Raw genomic sequence first — 20,695 nt, 5'->3', positions numbered from 1 at the left:
AGAGAAATTGTACATATATGGTATAGAGGAGCGTCGAGTAGCTTGTGAACCTGTAGTACTCAGCCAATGAGGAAACAGGGGAGGTGATCAGGCGTCGGGTAATAGGGAATAAAAGGTTATGATTTGTTTACTAAAATGCGCTCCTGATTGACAGGACGTCTGCCATTGCAATCGCAAATAAAATAGCTTCCCAGAAGATCCTGTCTGAAGAATATTATTTGAGATTTTTCTCACAATCTGGGGGCTCGTCCGGGATCTTGTTGCCTGCTGAAGATTTCTTGCCACCACAGACAAGAAGGTGCACCCCGCTGATTTCAGCGGTCCCGTCAGGGGTGGTGGGTCGTCTCGGTATGGCCAGCAAAGGACCGAGACTGTTAATCTGAAGACAGGCTCTGCGAAGCTCTGGGGAGAAGGGAGGCCAGCACAAACATACACAGACACAGCCCACATATAGTCCAGCCCGGATCGGGAACAGGCACGGGGATTACTGCTGAAAACCCGGACCGGGAAGCCGTGCACGGACCGAGGTAAGGCAAACTTTACCGTATCTTGCCTCGGGTTGGGTTCAGGGAGACTCTGGTGTGAATGAGTGTGAGTGTGAATGAGATGCACTTTTAGTGCGGAGCGAATGTGAAGTCCCAATCCGCGAGGCTCGGTGGTCCTGCGAGGAGACGAATGAAGTCCCCTCGGCTGGAGAGGGATGAAATGAAAGAGAGAGGAGAGGAGTGAAAGAGAGTCTCGGGGGGTTTGGGCCCTTAGGTGTATGATACCCCGAGCACGGTGAAGTGAGATGCTTGGCAGTACACCCCACCTCTGTCCTAATCCTAGGTGAAGGCGTGTGGTACCCTGTGGGTGGTAAAGTCCACAGCAGCACGTCAGGAAGAGATGGGGATTAAGGGTTCCAAGAGTCAGCAGGGTGGGGTTGGAGACCCCGGGATTGTGCCTAAAGATAGCCCTTTAGAGAGAATGATAAGGATTTGGAAAAACAACCCAAAAGTTAGGGAAAAGAATTTAAAAAATATATAATTAAAAAAATGGTTTGATATTGTGTAATTGTCTGGTCTGAAAATCTAATAAAACAACTTCAGTATTTTGGCCAAAATACGGGTCTGATGAAAATTCAAGCTTGATATTTATATGTAAACAATAAGGTTCCGTTTTCAGAGGAGGAATCAAGTTATGCTCCCTATAATCCTAATATTGCACCGCAGGCAGCTGCAGGTGCTCCAGGAGGGGAGAAAGGGACTGCAATTGACGCTGTCCCTGGAGAAGTCGCACCGGGGAGTGCGGAGCGGCAGGAACAGAGGCGGGGGGGTCCTGGTGGGGCCTCAGGGCCATGCAGGGCCGACGCAGGGCCGGTGCCACTCCCCCCTTACCAGCAGAGAGGTTAGGAGTTTTAAGAAGGAAATGGAAGTCTTTAACTGAGGGCCTAGCAGAACAGTCAAATCCGTTTCTAAGGCCTAATTTGTATTCTGGGGGGGGAAATGTCAATCTTGGGTATGTTATTCACTGGAGAAGAATGTTTAGGAGGGGAATGATTCGGCAGGCAGCTATGCAAGAATGGGAAAGAACTAACACCCCCCCCCCCAGACCGAGAGTAATTCCAATAGAGCAGAAATATCCGCTTATCTAACTGAGATAATAACAACCCACAACATAGAAATCATATGAGAGATCGGGGTCAGAATTAGAAAGTACTCGGGGATGAATCCTGAGGACCCGGTAGCCCAAGGGCTCTTTAAAGTTCATTTTGTGATTAAAGCCTGGCCAGATCTGCAGAAAAAGCTCCAGAAGGTGGGAGGACGGAGTGAACAGTGTAGGTAGTATGAAGGTGTATGCCAGGAGGGGAGATGAGAAGGAAAAGCAGAGAGCGAAACAAATGGTATTCACAGCATACTGGGTAGTGAGGCAGAGGGTTGGAGACAGAGGGCCCAGGATGGAAAGGAGAGGAAGAGAGACGGAGGAATGGCAGACAAGGAAAGCTACCTGTGTTGCAGCCTAAATCCTAGCAGGGACAGGCTTTGAGATGTTTTAAGTGTGGCCAGGCCGGCCACTTCAAATAGGAGTATCCGGAGTGGAAGAAGGAGGAGAGATTGCTGTTATAAATTCAGAATAGGGGAGTCGGGGCTTCTCAGAAAGCTAGTTCCCTGATAAATGAAAAGGCGTACCTCCAGGGTTCCTCAGGTGTACCTCAATGGGAATCACTCTACAATTACCATTATGGGCAAAACAGACTTCGAATAAGAAGATTAATTAAATTTATTACCTATTGCTGACAGGCTGGAGCAGTGAGAAACAAAGAAACAAGCTGGGGGCACCTTCCCCCATCCACTCTCTTCCACCTCTTCCCTGCTCTGAGTGGCACGGGGGGGCCGGGAGTGGGGGCTGCAGTCAGTCCATGGTGCTTCGTTTCCACTGCTCCTTCACAGTCACTCTTCCCCCTGCTCTGTTGTGGGGTGCCGACCTTCCTGGGCTGGTCCTGTGTGGGTTTCTCCACGGGCAGCAAAAAACGGGCTCTTTGGGAGCTGCTGTGGTGTGGGGTCCCTCCCATGGGGTGCTGACCTTCCTGGGCTGCTCCTGAATGGGCTGCAGCGTGGAGATCTGCTCTGCTGCAGTACACCATGGGCTGCGGGGGTCTGCCTTCCCCACCAGGGGCCTCTCTGTGGGCCGCGGGGGGGCTTCAGCTCTGGCACCTGGAGCATCTCTGCACTGCACTCCCCCTCCTCTGCACTGACCTTGGTGTTTGCAGGGAGGTTTCTCACTCCTCACTCTCCCAGCTGCTATTGTGCAGCAGTTTTTTTTTCCTTTTCTTGGATGTGCTCTCATAGAGATTTAAACTGCATTGCTCATGGCTTGGCTCTGGGCAGCAGTGGGCCCCTTTGGAGCCAGCTGAAACTGGCCCTTATCTAACATGGGGCAGCTGCTGGATTCTTCTCACAGGGGCTACCACTGCAGCCCCCTCCCTTCTACCAGAACCTTGCCATGTGAACCCAATACACTGGGGCAGCTAGGTCATTACTGGCCTGTAAAGTATCAAGGCTCAAATTAACTAATGAAACCCTAAGTGTGATGGGGGTAGAAGGGATTGGGATAACAGTGCCACTTTTTGGGGACACCAAGCTGAGACTAGGGATAGAAGGATCACTGGGCAATTATTGTGTGTACCTGAGGCAGGGACTAACTTGTTGGGAAAGGATTTGATAATGAAATTGGGCATTCAAATAGTAAATTGTTAGGCTAGAATAATGGTGTTATTAATGGGATGCTCTCAGACCCTGAGAGCAAAGATATATTTGCCTTTGAGTGGAAAGACTCTGAAATGGGGCGGAAGCAGCAATACAAATGGACAATTTTACCTCAGGGGTTTACAGGGCCACCGATTTATTTGGGCAAGTTCTAGAACAAATTCTGGAGTAATTCCAACCTCCAAAGGAGGTGTTACTGTTACAATACTTGGATGATCTTTTATTGTCAGGACAGGTGAAAACAGCTGTGAAGGAAGCCACTAACAAGCTATTCGACTTTCTGGGAAAAGAGGGCATGAAAGTATTGGAAAATAAATTAAAATTCGTAGAAAGAGAAGTCAAATATTTAGGGCATCTAGTGTCTGAGGGGGAATGAAGAATAAATCCAGAGAGGATTCAGGGAATTGTTGAGCTACCCCTACCCAAAACTAAAAAGAAGTAAAAGGTTTTAAGAGAAAGAGGTTTTTAAGGAATTAGGAGTCACGAAGTCCAAAGGAAAACACAGCCGTGCACAGCTTCCTGGTCCGGGTTATCAGCAGTAATCCCCGTGCCTGTTCCCGATCCGGGCTGGACTATATGTGGGCTGTGTCTGTGTATGTTTGTGCTGGCCTCCCTTCTCCCCAGAGCTTCGCAGAGCCTGTCTTCAGATTAACAGTCTCGGTCCTTTGCTGGCCATACCGAGACGACCCACCACCCCTGACGGGACCGCTGAAATCAGCGGGGTGCATCTTCTTGTCTGTGGTGGCAAGAAATCTTCAGCAGGCAACAAGATCCCGGACGAGCCCCCAGATTGTGAGAAAAATCTCAAATAATATTCTTCGGACAGGATCTTCTGGGAAGCTATTTTATTTGCGATTGCAATGGCAGACGTCCTGTCAATCAGGAGCGCATTTTAGTAAACAAATCATAACCTTTTATTCCCTATTACCCGACGCCTGATCACCTCCCCTGTTTCCTCATTGGCTGAGTACTACAGGTTCACAAGCTACTCGACGCTCCTCTATACCATATATGTACAATTTCTCTTTTTTTTCAACCCTTTAATTTCTCCTTTCTTATGTTTTGAGAACTTGTGACCTTTGTTTTACTGTTCTCACACTGCTCATCCTGTTTTTCTCAAGCTTCTACCTTATTTTGGAACAGTGAGGCCTTCTACTGTCCACTTATTTACTTAGCATTTCTCCTTGTTATGACTACACAACTACCTTGGAATACAGAAAAGTAATTCTCTACTGCAAAAACACAACTTTGTTTCTCACAAAAAGGAGGACTAAGGAGAACCTCCATCCTTTATTGGATACAGGAGGAAACACTGACGAGAGATGAGGAAAAGGCTGAGGTACTTAATGCCTTCTTTGCTTCAGTCTTTAATAGTAATACTAATTTTCCTGAGGGTACCCAGCCCATTGATCTGGAAGACAGAGGCAGGGAGCAGAATGAAGCCCTTATAATCCAAGGGGAAGTGGTTAACAACCTACTACACCACTTGGACACCCACAAATCTATGGGGCCGGATGGGATCCGCCCAAGGGTGCTGAATGAGCTGGCAGAAGTGCTCATCAAGCCACTTTGAATAATTTACCAGCAGTTCTGGCTAACTGGGAGGTCCCAGTTGACTTTAGGGCTTTAAACTAGATTTGAAGGGGGAAAGGGATAAAACCAGGCTTGACAGAGACAAACCTGGGGGTGACATGAAAATGGTTAAGGGACGGTGTGCTAGCAAGGTCCATTGGTCTGCTGTCCCAGTTGAGGTAGGGGATGGAGAGCCCTGTGGAAGCAAAGACACAAGAAACATTGATGGGTTAGAAATAACAAAAGTACCTGGGAATGGTCATGCAGGAATTAGGGCTTCTCCCCCCAAAAAGGTGGTGGGTTCGCTAGCCCAACCTAAGTGCATCTACACCAATGCACGCAGTATGGGCAACAAACAGGAGAAGCTGGAAGCCATTGTGCAGCAGGGAAGCTATGACATAGTTATCATCGAAACATGGTGTGATGGCTCCCACGACTGGAGTGCTGCAATGGATGGCTACAAGCTCTTCAGAAGGATTAGGATAGGAAGGAGAGGGGTGTGTGTGTGTGGGGGGTAACCCTGTACGTTAGGGAGCGTTTTGATTGTCTAGATCTGAACAATGGCGATGACAGGGTGTATTGGGTTTACGTGGCAAGGTTTTGGTAGCAGGGGGCTGCAGGGGTGGTCTCTGTGAGAAGAGTCCAAAAGCCACTCCATTGTTAGATAAGAGCCATTTTTTTTCAGCCGGTTCCAAAAGGAACCCGCCACTGGCCAGAGCTGAGCCAATAAGACATGTTGTTTGCACCTCTGTGAGAGTATATTTATTAAAGGGAAAAAAAAAAATCTGCTGCACAACAGCAGCTGGGAGGGCAAGGAATGAGCAACAGCCCTACAGATACCAAGGTCAGTGAAGAAGGAGGGGGAGGAGGTGCTCCAGGCGCCAGAGCTGAGGTTCCCCTGCGACCTTTGGAGAGGACAGTGGTGGAGCAGGCTGTCCCCTGTCCATGGTGAACCACAGTGGAGCAAATTTCCATGCTTCATCCTGTGGAGGAGCCCACGGTGGAGCAAGTAGATCTGACCTGAACGAGGCTGCAGCCTGTGGAGAACCCCTGACGGAGCAGACTCTGGGCCATACCTGTAGCCCATGGAGAGGAGTCCACGCAGGACCAAGTGAACTGGCAGGAGCTGCTGCCCGTGGGGAACCCACGTTGGATCAGTTTGCTCCTGAAGGATGGACTTTGTGATATGGACCCATATTTGGAGCAGTTCTTGAAGAGCTGCTGCTTGTGGGAATTGATCCATGTAGGATCAGTTAGGGAAGGACTGTATCCTGTGGGAGGGACCCCACGCTGGAGCAGGGGAGGAGAGTGTTTGTGAAGGAGAGTAGGAAAGGAATTTGCAGGTGACTTTGCGCTGTTTCACATATCCCTGAACTAGAGATAATGAGGAAACAAGTGGTAGAACCAAAAACTTGAACAAGGTTGAGATAAAGTAAATTGGCTACAGATGAGCTTTGGGCAGTGGCCAATTGCTGGCTGGCTCGAGGCGCCTGTCTGAGGGTCTCTAACCAATTGTATGACAGATTCGGGCGCGTGGACAGCGCATGGGGCTATGGGGAAAGTATATGTAGTGGTGAAAAATGGCAATAAACGTCTCCTGTTCAAGAGCCATCAGGAGTCCATGTCTTTCATCCCTTCAAATGATGACCCCGACGTGATAGGGGAGGAGCAGCGCTGCACGAGCGTCCGAAGAGAACCCAGCCGAACGAGTCAAGCTCGCAGCTGGACTGCAGCTTCAACCCCGGGACATCACCTGAAGGACAGGTGAGCGGCTGGGCATTGATCATGGGAGCTAACCTCGTGGTAGAAGAAGAGGTTATAGTAAAACTATTAATGCAACTACTAACAAAAAGGGGAGTGAAATATGATCCGTTTAAGATAAAACTATTGTTGAAATTTTTGCAAAAGAATGGGGCCCCGTCGACAGTTTCGGCGGTGTTTGATTTAAAAACTTGGGAAAATGCTGGGACAACTATATGGGACGCTGCCTCGCGGGGAGATACAACAGCTGCTGAGGTGATGACAACCTGGCGCTTAGCAACTGAGACACTGAGATCATGGCAAGCGGAAAAAAGGGTACAGACAGCGGCCGCTCAGGCTACGCAGGCAGGTGAAATAGAAAGCGGTGACTGCGTACCGCCAGAGAAAGCAAACCTGATAGACTTCGAAATAGAGGCAGAGACAATATCCCAACCCATGGCGGCCACTCTGCGCTCGATGCCATTGCGGCCATCAGCGCCGCCATCGCCGCCGCCTGCCCCGTTGTCAGCTCCGGGCATCCGCCCGCCCGCCCCGCTGCCGGCTGCTGCGTTTCTCCGGTTTGAGCGCCCGCCCGCAAGCACCGGGCGATGCCATGTTCCGCCTGCTGCTGCGCCCGGGCCCACCGCCCTGCGGGCATCCGCTCGCCGCCGCCCGCCGCCGCCGCCGCTGCTGCCTCCCCCGGCCCCCCCTCAGCCCGCCAGCCCCTCTGCTGGCGCTGCGAGCCGCCGGCAGCTTGGCCAAGGATGTGGATGGATTCCCTGAAAAGGCAGCCACAGATCTCAGCAGTGAACGCAAACTCAATAAATCCCAGCAGCTGAAAAAAGTTTTCAAAGAATATGGTGCTGTAGGGGTTTCATTCCACGTTGGAATTTCATTAGTATCTCTAGGAATCTTCTACCTGGCTGTGTCAAGTGGCGTGGATATGACTGCAGTTCTCTTCAAACTTGGTTTCAGTGAATCATCGCTGCAATCTAAAAGGGCTGCTGGTACAGGCACATTTGTGTTGGCATATGCTATTCACAAATTGTTTGCTCCAGTACGACTCAGCATTACTATAGTTTCTGTGCCATTTATTGTCCAATACTGCCGGAAGATTGGTTTCTTCAAACCTCCTACCCCAAATCCATGATAACTTACTGTTTTTTACTCGCCCAACATGGGGCTCAAGGAATTTGAGATAAGGATGATAGTCGAGAGAAGTAACGGGCAAAACATGGACTGGATTTTTTTTATGAATGCAATAGTTGTGAAGAATTTAAGAAAGCAGCAATTGTGAGGAATATGTTTCATATTAGTGTGGTGAAGGGACGAGGGGCAGTGTATGTGTAAATTGTCCACCTCGTCGGTGATGTGATGCTGTTATGTTTATTTTGGTGCAGGGAATTCTTTTTTTTTTGATGTAAGTGAAGTTTGTGAAGATTGTGATAATTGTAAAGTAAGAGTATATTGTGATTATTCTTAAATATCCTTTTCACAGAGGTGAGGGGTGGTATGTACTGGGTTTACATGACAAGCTTTTGGTAGCAGGGGGCCATAGGGGTGGCTTCTGTGAGAAGAATCTAGAAGCTGCCCCATGTTAGGTAAGGGCCCCACTGCTGACCAGAGACGAGCCAATAAGCGATGTTGTTTGAACCTCTGTGAGAGTAGATGTAGGAAAGAGAAAAAAAAAAATGAAGGGAAAAAAAAACTGCTGCGCTTCACAGCAGCTGGGAGAGTGAGAGGAGTGAGAAACAGCCTTGCAGGCGCTAAGGTCAGTGAAGAAGGAGGGGGAGAGGTGCTCCAGGCGCCGGAGCAGAAGTCCCCTGTGTGATAGACAACAAGAATGTTTGTTCATTATTTTGCTACATTAAGGGAACAAAGGGAGTTGTTCAAACAGTGGCTGGAATGCTGAGACATCCCCCAGACACAGGATATCTCAGATCCATGGCTAAGAGAACATTGTGTAAATAGTGGGTTGCTAAACCGATAACGTACTCCCCTGTCTCGAGGACTAATATAACCAAATAAGGGAGAGAGAGAAGGATGGCTGTCTTCATCCGTGTGACCACCAGAGGGACAGAGACGACAGAGAAGACCCCCAGCAACAACTGACGCACGGAACCCGGATGAGCTTGATGATAAAAGGGGACTGCAAGGGGGGGGAAGTTGCGCGCCGCTTGGAGGAGCACGAGTTCCCCCGGCCGCCCAGCGCTGTTTTGCTTGCTGATCGCTTACTCAATAAACTAATTGACTTAATTCAAATTCTCTCTGACTAAGAGTAATTTATAACACCCTGCAGCCTGTGGTGAGGACCATGGTGAAGCAGGCTGTCCCCCTGCAGCCCATGGAGTACCACGGTGGAGCAGGGTTCCACACTGCAGCCCCGCTGCCACGGTTACCACCGTGGACACCCTCTCAGCAAGAATCAGAGGGAGTGCCGGAGTGGATGTCTCCACAGTAACAGACGCCACTTTGTGGGGTACTCACATTCATAAAATTCCATTGAACGTCAAAGGACCAATTGGGAATGACTGTAGTGTATTGCTGCTAGGACAATCAAGTGCAACTTTGACCGGATTGTTTGTTTTGCCGGGGATAATTGATGCCGATTATAATGGACAAATCCAAGCTATGGCTTGGACACCGTCTCCACCATTGTCAATAACAAAGGGAACTAGAATTGCTCAATTGATTCTTTTCCGAGCAGCAGTCTGCAGGACTTGGTTCAAGAACAACTCCAACAAGTTCCGACAAACAGCCTATGGAATTCACCGGTGTTTGTTATCAAGAAGAAGAGCGGGAAATGGAGATTACTGCATGATTTGCGATGAATCAATACAGTGATCAAGGACATGGGATCCTTGCAGCCAGAAAACAAAACAAAACAAAAAAAAGAGAAAAAAAATGAAAAAAGATAAAAAAAGAAAAAAAAGAGAAAAAAAGAAAAAAGAAAAAAAGGAAAAAAGAAAAAAAAGAAAGAAGAATAAAGAAAGGAAAAAAGAGAAAAGAAAAAAGGGAAAAAAAGGAAAAAAAGAAAAAAGGGAAAAAAGGAAAAAAGAAAAAAGGGAAAAAAGGAAAAAAGAAGAAAAAAAGAAAAAAGGGAAAAAAGGAAAAAAAGAAGAAAAAGGAAAAAAAAAAGAGAAAAAAGGAAAAAAAAGGGAAAAAAAGGAAAAAAGGAAAAGAAAAAAAAGAAAAGAAAAAAGAGAAGAGAGAAAAGAAAAGAAGAAAAAAGAAAAGAAAAGAAAAGAAAAGAAAAGAAAAGAAAAGAAAAGAAAAGAAAAGAAAAGAAAAGAAAAGAAAAGAAAAGAAAAACCTAGTACCTTTGAATATTGTATTGGACTCACAATATGCTGTAGGTGTTGCTCAGCGCATCGAGAGGGCACGTTTGAGACACATCCCAAAGGAAAACTTGTTTCTAAAATTTAAGGAGCTGTTATTTTTGGTAGAGCAGCGAGTGCACCTGTATTGTATTATTCACATGCAGAACCACACCATGTTACCCGGTACTTTTACAGAGGGTAACGCACACGCTGACCAGCTAACTAATATGACCCTGACTGCCCCGGTGCCTAAGGTGCTGGAGCAAGCACGGTTCTCCCATGCCTTTTTCCATCAATCCACCAAAGTCTCGGCGAAACAATTCACTATATCGACCACTGACGCCAAATTGATTTCCAAACATGTCCTGACTGTCAACAACATGTTTCGACCCCGTCTTTAGCGGTAAACCCTAGAGGTCTACGGTCCTTACACTTATGGCAGACCGATGTAACGCATATGATTTGCCCAAACTGAAGACTTCAGTCATCTTTCTTTAGTAAAAATATTACAGAACTTGGCCAAATCATTCTTTATCTTAACAGCTCCAGTTTACCAGGTACACCCATCAGATGAATGCTAAACAGCTAAGTTACAAACTACCTTACCTTAAAGACATTTTTAATGCAATATAAAAGTGATTGTTTATTTTCCTTTGAAATGAAGCAAAGTACCTCTAAAAAAAGTTGAACCTACAGCAAGAAAAAGGTAATGTACACTGTCTCCCTTAATTCACACTTGTACTTACGCATACAGATCATGAGACCACAGTTATAATTGGCATATATGCATCAGAGAGAGCTCTCTCTAGAAAGTCTGTAACCACCCAGACTGACTGCCCGCTCAAAAATGCAGCAGTTCAGGTCTCTGGATGCAGGGAGTGCCTGAGCCTGTTGCTGCCATCTGAGGGAGGCAGAGACACCATGTGTGTGAGGTGCGAGCAGGTGGATGACCTGGTCCGCCTGGTGTCAGAGCTCAGGGAGGAGGTGGAGAGATTGAGGGCCATCAGGGAGTGTGAGCGGGAGATAGACTGGTGGAGCAACTCCCTGCCAGGCCTGAAAGAAAGGCACCGGGGTGAGACACCCCAAATAGTGGTGGACCCCCTGCCCGGTCGCTGTCGGGCAGAGGGAGGGGACCTAGGAGATGAGGAGGAATGGGAACAAGTCCCTGCTTAGCGTTGCAGGCAACCCCCCTCCCTACCAGCCTCACCTTCCCAGGTGCCCTTACACAACAGCTTTGAGGCCTTGGAGCTTGAGAGACTGGTGGGTGAGGATGTGGTAGAAAGTCCAACCAGGAGGTTGCCTAGGGCGAGGAAGTCGACTCCACGCCTCAAGACTGCCTCCACCAAGAAAGAAAGAAGGGTAGTCGTTGTAGGCGCCTCCCTTCTCAGGGGAACAGAGGGCCCCATATGTCAGCCTGACCCTACCCGTAGGGAAGTCTGCTGCCTCCCTGGGGCCAGGGTCAGGGATGTTGCCAGAAAGCTTCCCAACCTGGTTTGCCCCTCTGATTACTGTCCTCTATTGATAGTCCAGGCTGGCAGTGATAATATTGCTGAGAGAAGCCTGAAGGCTATCAAAAGGGACTTCAGGGGACTGGGACGGTTAGTGGATGGAGCGGGAGTACAGGTGGTGTTTTCGTCCACCCCCACAGTGGCAGGGAGGGGTACAGAGAGGACACGGAAACCCCACCTGATAAACACGTGGCTCAGAGGCTAGTGCCATCACAGAAATTTTGTTTTTTTTGACCATGGGGTGCTTTACTCGGCACCCAGCCTGATGGCTGCAGACGGGTCCCACCTATCTCTAAGGGGAAAACGGATCCTAGCCCAGGAGCTGGCAGGGCTCATTGAGAGGGCTTTAAACTAGGTTAGAAGGGGGACGGGGATGAAATGAGTCTCGTTAGAGATGAGCCTGGGGGAACAGTGTCAGGGCCGGTGGAGAGGGCAATGGCCCGACTGAAGTGCATCTACACTAATGCATGCAGCATGGGTAACAAACAGGAGGAGCTGGAAGCCATCGTGCAGCAGGAAGGCTATGACTTGGTTGCCATCACGGAAAGGTGGTGGGACCGCTCTCATGACTGGAGTGCTGCAATGTCTGGCTGTAGGCTCTTCAGAAGGGACAGGCAGCACAGAAGGGGTGGTGGTGTGGCTCTCTATATTAGAGAGTGTTTTGATGTTGTGGAACTTGAGGCTGGGACTGATAAGGTTGAGTCCCTATGGGTTAGGATCAGCGGGAAGGCCAACAAGGCAAGCATCCTGGTGGGGGGTCTGTTATAGACCGCCAAACCAGGATGAGGAGACAGATGAGGAGCTCTACAGGCAGCTGGCAATAGTTGCGAAATTGTCAGCGCTTGTTCTCGTGGGGGACTTCAACTTCCCAGACATATCCTGGAAGCACAACAAAGCCCAGAGAAAGCAGTCTAGGAGGTTTCTGGAGAATGTGGAAGATAGCTTCCTGATGCAGCTGGTTAGTGAGCCTACCAGGGGAGGTGCCCTGCTAGACCTGCTGTTCATGAACAGAGAAGGACTGGTGGGAGATGTGGTGGTCGGGAGCTGTCTTGGGCAGAGTGACCACAAAATGATAGAGTTCTCTATTCTTGGCGAAGTCAGGAAGGGGATCAGTAAAACCGCTGTCTTGGACTTCCGGAGGGCTGACTTCGAGCTGTTCAGGACGCTGGTTGGCAGAGTCCCTTGGGAGGTGGTTCTGAAGGGCAGAGGAGTCCAGGAAGGCTGGGCACTCTTCAAGAAGGAAATCTTAATGGCTCAGGAGCGGTCTGTCCCCACGTGCCCAAAGACAAGCGGGCGTGGAAGAAGACCGGCCTGGCTGAACAGAGAGTTGTGGCTTGAGCTTAGGAGAAAAAAGAGGGTTTATAATCTTTGGGAAAGAGGGCGGGCCACTCAGGAGGACTATAAGAATGTTGCGAGGCTGTGCAGGGACAAAATTAGAAAGGCCAAAGCTCATCTGGAGCTCAATCTGGCTACTGCCGTTAAAGATAACAAAAAATGTTTTTATAAGTACATCAGCACAAAAAGGAGGACTAAGGAGAATCTCCATCCTTTACTGGATGCGGGGGGAAAATTAGTGACAAGAGATGAGGAAAAGGCTGAGGTGCTTAATGCCTTCTTTGCCTCAGTCTTTAGCGGCAAGACCAGTTGTTCTCTGGGTACCCAGCCCCCTGAGCTGGTGGAAGGGGATGGGGAGCAGAATGTGGCCCTCATAATCCACGAGGAAATGGTTGGCAACCTGCTACAGCACTTGGATGTACGCAAGTCGATGGGGCCGGATGGGATCCACCCGAGGGTACCGAGAGAACTGGCGGAGGAGCTGGCCAAGCCGCTTTCCATCATGTATCGGCAGTCCTGGATATCAGGGGAGGTCCCAGTCAACTGGCGGCTAGCAAACGTGACGCCCATCTACAAGAAGGGCCGGAGGGTAGACCCGGGGAACTATAGGCCTGTTAGTTTGATCTCAGTGCCAGGGAAGCTCATGGAGCAGATTCTCTTGAGTGTCATCACGCGGCACTTGCAGGGCAACCAGGCGATCAGGCCCAGTCAGCATGGGTTTATGAAAGGCAGGTCCTGCTTGACGAACCTGATCTCCTTCTATGACAAGGTGATGCCCTCAGTGGATGAGGGAAAGGCAGTGGATGTGGTCTACCTTGATTTCAGTAAGGCTTTTGACACCGTTTCCCACAGCATTCTCCTCAAGAAACTGGCTGCTCATGGCTTGGACTGGTATATGCTTCGTTGGGTTAAAAACTGGCTGGATAGCCGGGCCCAAAGAGTCCTGGTGAATGGAGTTAAATCCAGTTGGAGGCCGGTCCCTAGTGGCATCCCCCAGGGCTCAGTATTAGGGCCAGTCCTCTTTAATATCTTTATCGATGATCTGGATGAGGGGATCGAGTGCACCCTCAGTAAGTTTGCAGACGACACGAAGTTAGGTGCATGTGTAGATCTGCTTGAGGGTAGGAAGGCTCTGCAGGAGGATCTGGATAGGCTGGACCGATGGGCTGAGGCCAACTGTATGAAGTTCAACAAGGCCAAGTGCCGGGTCCTGCACCTGGGGCACAACAACCCCAAGCAGAGCTACAGGCTGGGAGATGAGTGGCTGGAAAGCTGCCTGGCAGAGAAGGACCTGGGAGTATTGGTTGATAGTCAGCTGAATATGAGCCAGCAGTGTGCTCAGGTGGCCAAGAAGGCCAACAGCATCCTGGCTTGTATAAGAAGCAGTGTGGCCAGCAGGTCTAGGGAAGTGATTGTCCCCCTGTACTCGGCTCTGGAGAGGCCGCACCTCGAGTACTGTGTTCACTTTTGGGCCCCTCAGTACAAGAAGGACATGGAGGTGCTCGAGAGAGTCCAGAGAAGGGCAACGAAGCTGGTGTGGGGTCTGGAGAACAAGTCTTATGAGGAGCGGCTGAGGGAGCTGGGGTTGTTCAGCCTGGAGAAGAGGAGGCTCAGGGATGACCTTATCGCTCTCTATAGGTACCTTAAAGGAGGCTGTAGCGAGGTAGGGGTTGGTCTATTCTCCCACGTGCCTGGTGACAGGACGAGGGGGAATGGGCTAAAGCTGCACCAGGGGAGGTTTAGGTTGGATATTAGGAAGAACTTCTTTACCGAAAGGGTTGTTAGGCATTGGAAAGGGCTGCCCAGGGAAGTGGTTGAGTGACCATCCCTGGAGGTCTTTAAAAGACGTTTAGATGTTGAGCTTAGTGATATGGTTTAGTGGAGGACTTGTTAGTGTTAGGTCAGAGGTTGGACTAGGTGATCTTGGAGGTCTCTTCCAACCTAGATGGTTCTGTGATTCTGTGATCAGGCCAGGCCAAACCTTATATTCAACAAAAATTCAGTATGTCCATGCTTCCATCTGGTCTGATCAGAGAGCAGAATTCTGTGATAGAATCACTGAATGATAGAACTGTTTTGGGTTGGAAGGGACCTTAAAGATCATCTAGTTCCAACCCACCTGCCATGGGCAAGGAGGCCACCTACTAGATCAGGTTGCCCAAATCATTTGGGCAATATCATTATCTAAGCATTTGGACTATATCTGTAGACAGCTTTTTTTTCCGAAAGCTATTGGTTTTAAATGAATTAAAGGGGTCAAAATTGAATCACTAATGAATCACTTTTATTTTATGCTTCCTACTGTCTTAGAGTAGGCTTGCAATATTCCATGGTAGAGTGAAACCACAGAGGCTAGCTTTTACATCTGTAGTATTGCATCAAACTAATTATGATCTTGTGAGTGCTGTGTTGTACTAGTACTCACAGAATACATTTCCATTAACTTCATAATCTCGGGGTATATTTACAGGGGGTATAAATAAGCAGGGCTCAGAAAAGGGAGTAGTTATATGATTTATCCTGCAAATGGCTTTTAGCTTCACTTTCCTCTATTTAAATATCCTGTGTCAGATTTCCCTGCCTTCAGCTGTAAATAGTAGTGCTGTTGTCATAGCAGTGACCTAAGAATAGAGAGGATACAGAGCATGGAGAAAGAAGTAAATAAGATTAGCTGATGTAGCTGGGAAAGAAAGACAAGCTTTTAGGAGCAGTCTCCTCACCAAGTTGTTGCACCAATAGAGCTGTGATTAGGGACCGACAGAATGCTCGTTCCCCTTTCCCAGCTACTCCAACTTGTCTTACAGAAAATATTATTTCTTTGTATGAACTGTGTGTGTCTTAAATTACAGTTAGGGTTTTGTTTTTTTTTTTAATTAATTGAGGAGTTTTGTCTTGACTTCTTTATTCAGAACCTGAGCGAAAAATTTAGGATTTCTAAGATCTCTTGGAGAGGTCTATCTTGTATTCTCCTTGTGCTTCATTTTCAGAGCACTGTCTTTAGTAAATGACTTGGAAAGTGTTCAGATTCCAAGATGAAGCACATGTCAAGGGTAATTGTTAAAAATCTTTATACATATTTTCATTTTTTTAATCCTGTCAGTCTTCCCCATACTTTTCCACGTTAGGAGCTCCTTTATCAAACACTCAAAGAAGTAAGAGACTGAAAGGTAATGAGATGTTAACATGTTTATAAGTTATTAACTTTAGTATTTGTATCTCAAATGGATATCTGCATAGGTCTTGGAAGAAATGAAAAAAAATGCTGCTATGCAAACTAATTAATTATTTTGTCATAATATTTCCAGAATTTGGTCGCTTGAAATATGTTCACGTATCGGTAGACACTTTCTCTCATGCTATTTGGGTGACAGCTGCAGTGGGTGAAACTAGTCGCCATGTCCAGGCTCACTTCCGTGTTGCTTTCGTGGCGCTAGGCATCCCAAAGGAAATAAAAACCGACAATGGCCCCGCCTATGGTAGTCACTCCCTTCAAACCTTTTTTCAAATTTGGGGTATCCGACACATCACAGAAATTCCTCATTCCTCCACGGGTCAAGCCATTGTAGAGCGCACACATCGCACCTTGAAAACACTGCTAAATAAACAAAAAGGGGGAGACACCCAGGAAACACCACAGAACAGGTTGGGAAAGGCACTTCACGTAATGAATCACCTATCATTACCCTTTCCTCACAAAGAGGTACCGCCCATAGTAAAACATTACAAAAATATGAATTCCACGCTGTCACGGGTGCCACAAGCAGAGCAGGCCTTAGTGATGGTAAAAAAAATTAAATACAGGTCTTTGGGAGGGACCCCAGCCTCTAATAACTTGGGGTCGAGGGTATGCTTGTGTCTCCACAGGTCACGGACCAAGATGGGTACCAGCAAGGGGGGTAAGGCCATGGTTGGCCTCCTCCTCACAATCGCCGCTGTCATCGGTTATTGCCAGCCCTGGGTCTCCACCCAACCACGCCGCAACATCTGGGTCACCCTCACCAACATGACAGGACAAGAAGCGATGTGCCTGTCCCTGGCTAGTGCTAACAACCCGTTTACGACATGTCTGGTGGGGAACCCGGCAGATAACAAAGACTGGACTGTCTACTTGCCGCAAGCGCCCCTAGAGCCACAGGAATTAGATATCCTGGGAAGTGTAACAGCAACAGCATGTGGAAGGTTCAATTGCTCGGGCAAAAACCAAATCATGAAACAAATGGTCAACGCCACACTTGCTCCTTATTGCAATGCATCTCTTTGGTGTAGTTATACAAAACTATAATAGCATCCTTCCTTGCGCCAGGAGCCGCTCTGCTCGGCTGCAGGATCGACTGTGGAGCGGACGCCCCTAGGTGCACCCCGAGCATTTTCCTCGGAGGGGTCTCCACTCTCAGTCGCTCACTGCGGGAGTAGACAAGGACCTTCTGAAGCCGTGGACAAATTATTTTAAGTGATATTTTCTTGTGGTATGAATGAGAAGTGTAAGAGGTTTCTTTGTGTGACTGTGTGATTGTGCTGTGCGAGTGAGACGCAGCATTGCTGCGAAGCAACATCCCTAGCGCTTAGTGGCTTGTTGACTGATGTAGATTCTAGTAGGCACGCTACTTTACAATCGTAATTCTGCTTGTGATTTTCACTGTTGCTTATTGTACCTTGCTTATTGCAATGTCTGCAGTGATTGATAGAAAAATCTATAGAAAGCGTTTGGTTGGTTGAAAATAAAAAAGGGGGAATTGTGGGAAAGGAATTCGCAGGTGGCTTTACGCTGTTTCACACATCCCTGAATCAGAGATAATGAGGAAACAAGTGGTAGAAACAAAAACTTGAACAAGGATGAGGTAAAGTAAATTGGCTACAAATGAGCTTTGGGCAGTGGCCAATTGCTGGCTGGCTCAAGGCGCGTGTCTGAGGGTCTCTAACCAATTGTATGACAGATTCAGGCGCGTGGACAGCGCATGGGGCTACGGGGAAAGTATATGTAGTGGTGAAAAATGGCAATAAACGTCTCCTGTTCAAGAGCCATCAGGAGTCCATGTATTTCATCCCTTCAAAGGAGCGGCGGAGATGAAGGGATACAGACTGACCACAACCCCCATTCTCCGTTCCCTCACGCCACTTAGGGAAGGATGTAGAAGAGGGTTGATGGGAGGAAGGTGTTTTTAATTTGGTTTTAGCTTCTCACTGCTCTAGCTTGTTAGTAATAGGTAATAAATTTTATTAATCTCCCTTTGCTGAATCCATTTTGCCCGTGACGATAATTGTTGAGTGATCTCCCTGTCCTTATCTCAACCCTTGAGCCCTTTTCATCATATTTTCTCCCCCTTTCCCTTTGAGGAGGGGGAGTGAGAGAGTGGCTGTGGTGGATCTCAGCTGCCCAGCTGAGTAAAACCACCACACAGGGTTGAGTTTTTATGGGTAATAATCAAGGGCAATGCCGATGAGGCAGGTGTCATGGTGGGAGTCTGCTATAGACCACCCAACCAGGCTGAAGAGGCTGACAAAATATTCTATAAGCAACTGGGAGAAGTCTTGCAGTCTCTAGCCCTTGTTCTCATGGGGGACTTCAAATTACTAGATGTCTGCTGGAAATACAACACAGGAGAGAGGAAACAGTCTAGGAGGTTTCTAGAGTGTGTGCAAGATAACTTCCTGACACACATGGTGAGTGAGCCAACTAGGGACGGTGCCCTTCTGGACCTTTTGCTTGTGAACAGAGAAGAACTTGTGGGTGATGTGAAGGTTGGAGGCTGTCTTGGGAATAACAATCATGAATTAATGGAGTTTTTGATTCTTGGAAAAGTAAGGAGGGGGCTTAGCAGAACTGCCACCCTGGCCTTCTACAGGGCACACCTTGGCCTGTTTAGGAGACTGGTTGACGGAGTCCCTTGGGAGGCAGTCCTGAAGGGCAGAGGAGTCCAAGAAGGCTGGATACTCTTCAAGAAGGAAAGCCTAAAGGTGCAGGAGCAGGCTGTCCCCACATGCCGAAAGGTGAGACAGCGTGGAAGAAGAATGGCCTGGCTGAACAGAGAGCTGTGGCTAGAGCTCAGGAAGAAAATGACGGTTTATGAGCTTTGGAAGAAGGGGCAGGACACTCAGGAGGACTACAAAGATGTTGTGAGGCTGTGCAGGGACAAAATTAGAAAGGCCAAAGCTCATATGGAGCTCAATCTGGCTATTGCTGTTAAAGACAGTTAAAAATGTTTTTATAAATACATAAGAAAAGGAGGACTAAGGAGAATCTCCACCCTTTGTTGGCTGTGGGGGGAAACATAGTGGCAAGAGATGAGGAAAAGGCTGAGGTACTTAAGGCCTACTTTGCCTTAGTCTTTACTAGAAAGACCAGATGTTCTCTGGGTAGCCAGCCTGTTGAGCTGGTCAGATAGGGATGGGGAGCTGAATGAAGCCCTTATAATCCAAGGATTAGTGAGCTGCTAAACCACTTAGATGTACAAAGTCTATGGGGCTGGAAGGGATCCACCCGAGGGTACTGAGAAAGCTGGCAGAAGTGGTCACCGAGCCGCTTTCCATCATTTATCAGCAGTCCTGGCTATCAGGGGAGGTCCCAGTCAACTGGCGGCTAGAAAATGTGAAGCCCATCTACAAGAGGGTCCGGAGGGTGGACTATTGGCCTGTCAGTCTGACCTTGGTGCCGGGGAAGCTCATGGAGCAGATTATCTTGAGTGTCATCACGCGGCACTTGCAGGGCAACCAGGCGATCAGGCCCAGTCAGCATGGGTTTATGAAAGGCAGGTCCTGCTTGACTCACCTGATCTCCTTCTATGACAAGGTGATGCCCTCAGTGGACGAGGGAAAGTCTGTGGATGTGGTCTACCTAGACTTCAGTAAGGCTTTTGACACTTGTGTGAGACCCACTAAACAGGGTCCATGCTAGGAGATCACCAGCCTGCTGGTTTTGCCTGTTTTTATCAAGGGTTTGCGCAGGTGCAGTTTTTACCACCATGCTGCAGTCCTCACTGTGCTCCTTTGATCTTCTCTATACCAAGGCCGGGAGCTCAACGGCATTCGATAGGGCATCTCCGTGTCCCCCAAACACCTATGTTATCTATGCACAGACATGCTACTTGCCAAACACACAGAGCACAAACAGCAGCAGGCATAATTTATATTTTTCTGCATTGCTGCTTCCCAGACTTCACGCATTCCCAGCTGCAAGATCACTTGAGCGTATTTACAATCCTCCTTGCCAGTCTTCCCTTCTGATCCCATCCTCCTCGCTGTTTTTAACACATTCCTCCCAACAACACTGTTTCCCACAGCATTCTCCTGGAGAAACTGGCTGCTCATGGCTTGGACTGGTGTATGCTTCATTGGGTTAAAAACTGGCTGGGTGGCTAGGCCCAAAGAGTTGTGGTGAATGGAGTTAAATCCAGTTGGAAGCCAGTCACTAGTGGTGTCCCCCAGGGCTCAGTTCTGGGGCCAGTTCTTTTTAATATCTTCATCAGTGATCTGGACGAGGGGATCAAGTGCACCCTCAATAAGTTTGCAGATGACACCAAGTTGGGCAGGAGTCCTGATCAGCTTGAGGGTAGGAAGGAACAACTGCATGCAGCAGTATAGGCATGGGGAAAAGCGTCTGGAAAGTTACCTAGCAGGAAAGGACCTAGGGGTGCTGGTTGACAGCCAGCTGAACATGAGCCTGCAGTGTGCCCAGGTGGCCAAGAAGGCCAGTGGCATCCTGGCCTGCATCAAAAATAGTGTGACTGGCAGGACAAGGGAAGTGGTTGTCCCCTTGTACTTGGCACTGGTGAGACCATACCTTGAGTACTTTGTGGTTTCTTGGGCCCCTCACTACAAGAAGGATATTGAGTTGCATGAGCATGCGCAGAGAGAAGGGCAACAAAGCTGGTGAAGGGACTAGAAAACGACCTATGAGGAGAAGCTGAGGGAACTGGGGCTCTTTAGTCTGGAGAAAAGGAGGCTAAGGGGAGACCTCATTGCTCTCTACAATTATCTG

General features: G+C 48.3%; 1 protein-coding gene and 1 long non-coding RNA gene across 2 annotated transcripts; one reads left to right on the top strand and one right to left on the bottom strand.

Annotated features, from left to right (window-relative positions):
• Nucleotides 1–219: 219 nt before the first annotated feature.
• Nucleotides 220–17,505, bottom strand: LOC121062923. Its single transcript, XR_005815736.1, has 3 exons — nt 17,358–17,505; nt 3,937–3,941; nt 220–229 (listed from the first exon to the last, which is right to left on the bottom strand). It is a non-coding gene; the product is annotated as an uncharacterized LOC121062923 (long non-coding RNA).
• Nucleotides 6,291–17,030, top strand: LOC121062920. Its single transcript, XM_040543222.1, has 2 exons — nt 6,291–6,581; nt 16,585–17,030. Exons 1-2 carry the CDS (start codon nt 6,334–6,336, stop codon nt 17,000–17,002), a joined length of 666 nt encoding a protein of 221 aa, XP_040399156.1. The 5' UTR covers nt 6,291–6,333; the 3' UTR covers nt 17,003–17,030.
• Nucleotides 17,506–20,695: the final 3,190 nt, after the last annotated feature.

Source organism: Cygnus olor, assembly GCF_009769625.2.
Source record: "Cygnus olor isolate bCygOlo1 chromosome W unlocalized genomic scaffold, bCygOlo1.pri.v2 SUPER_W2, whole genome shotgun sequence".
Classification (NCBI taxonomy): Eukaryota; Metazoa; Chordata; class Aves; order Anseriformes; family Anatidae; genus Cygnus; species Cygnus olor.
The sequence above is the reverse complement of the archived record's forward strand: the minus strand, read 5'-3'. Positions and strand labels throughout refer to the sequence as shown.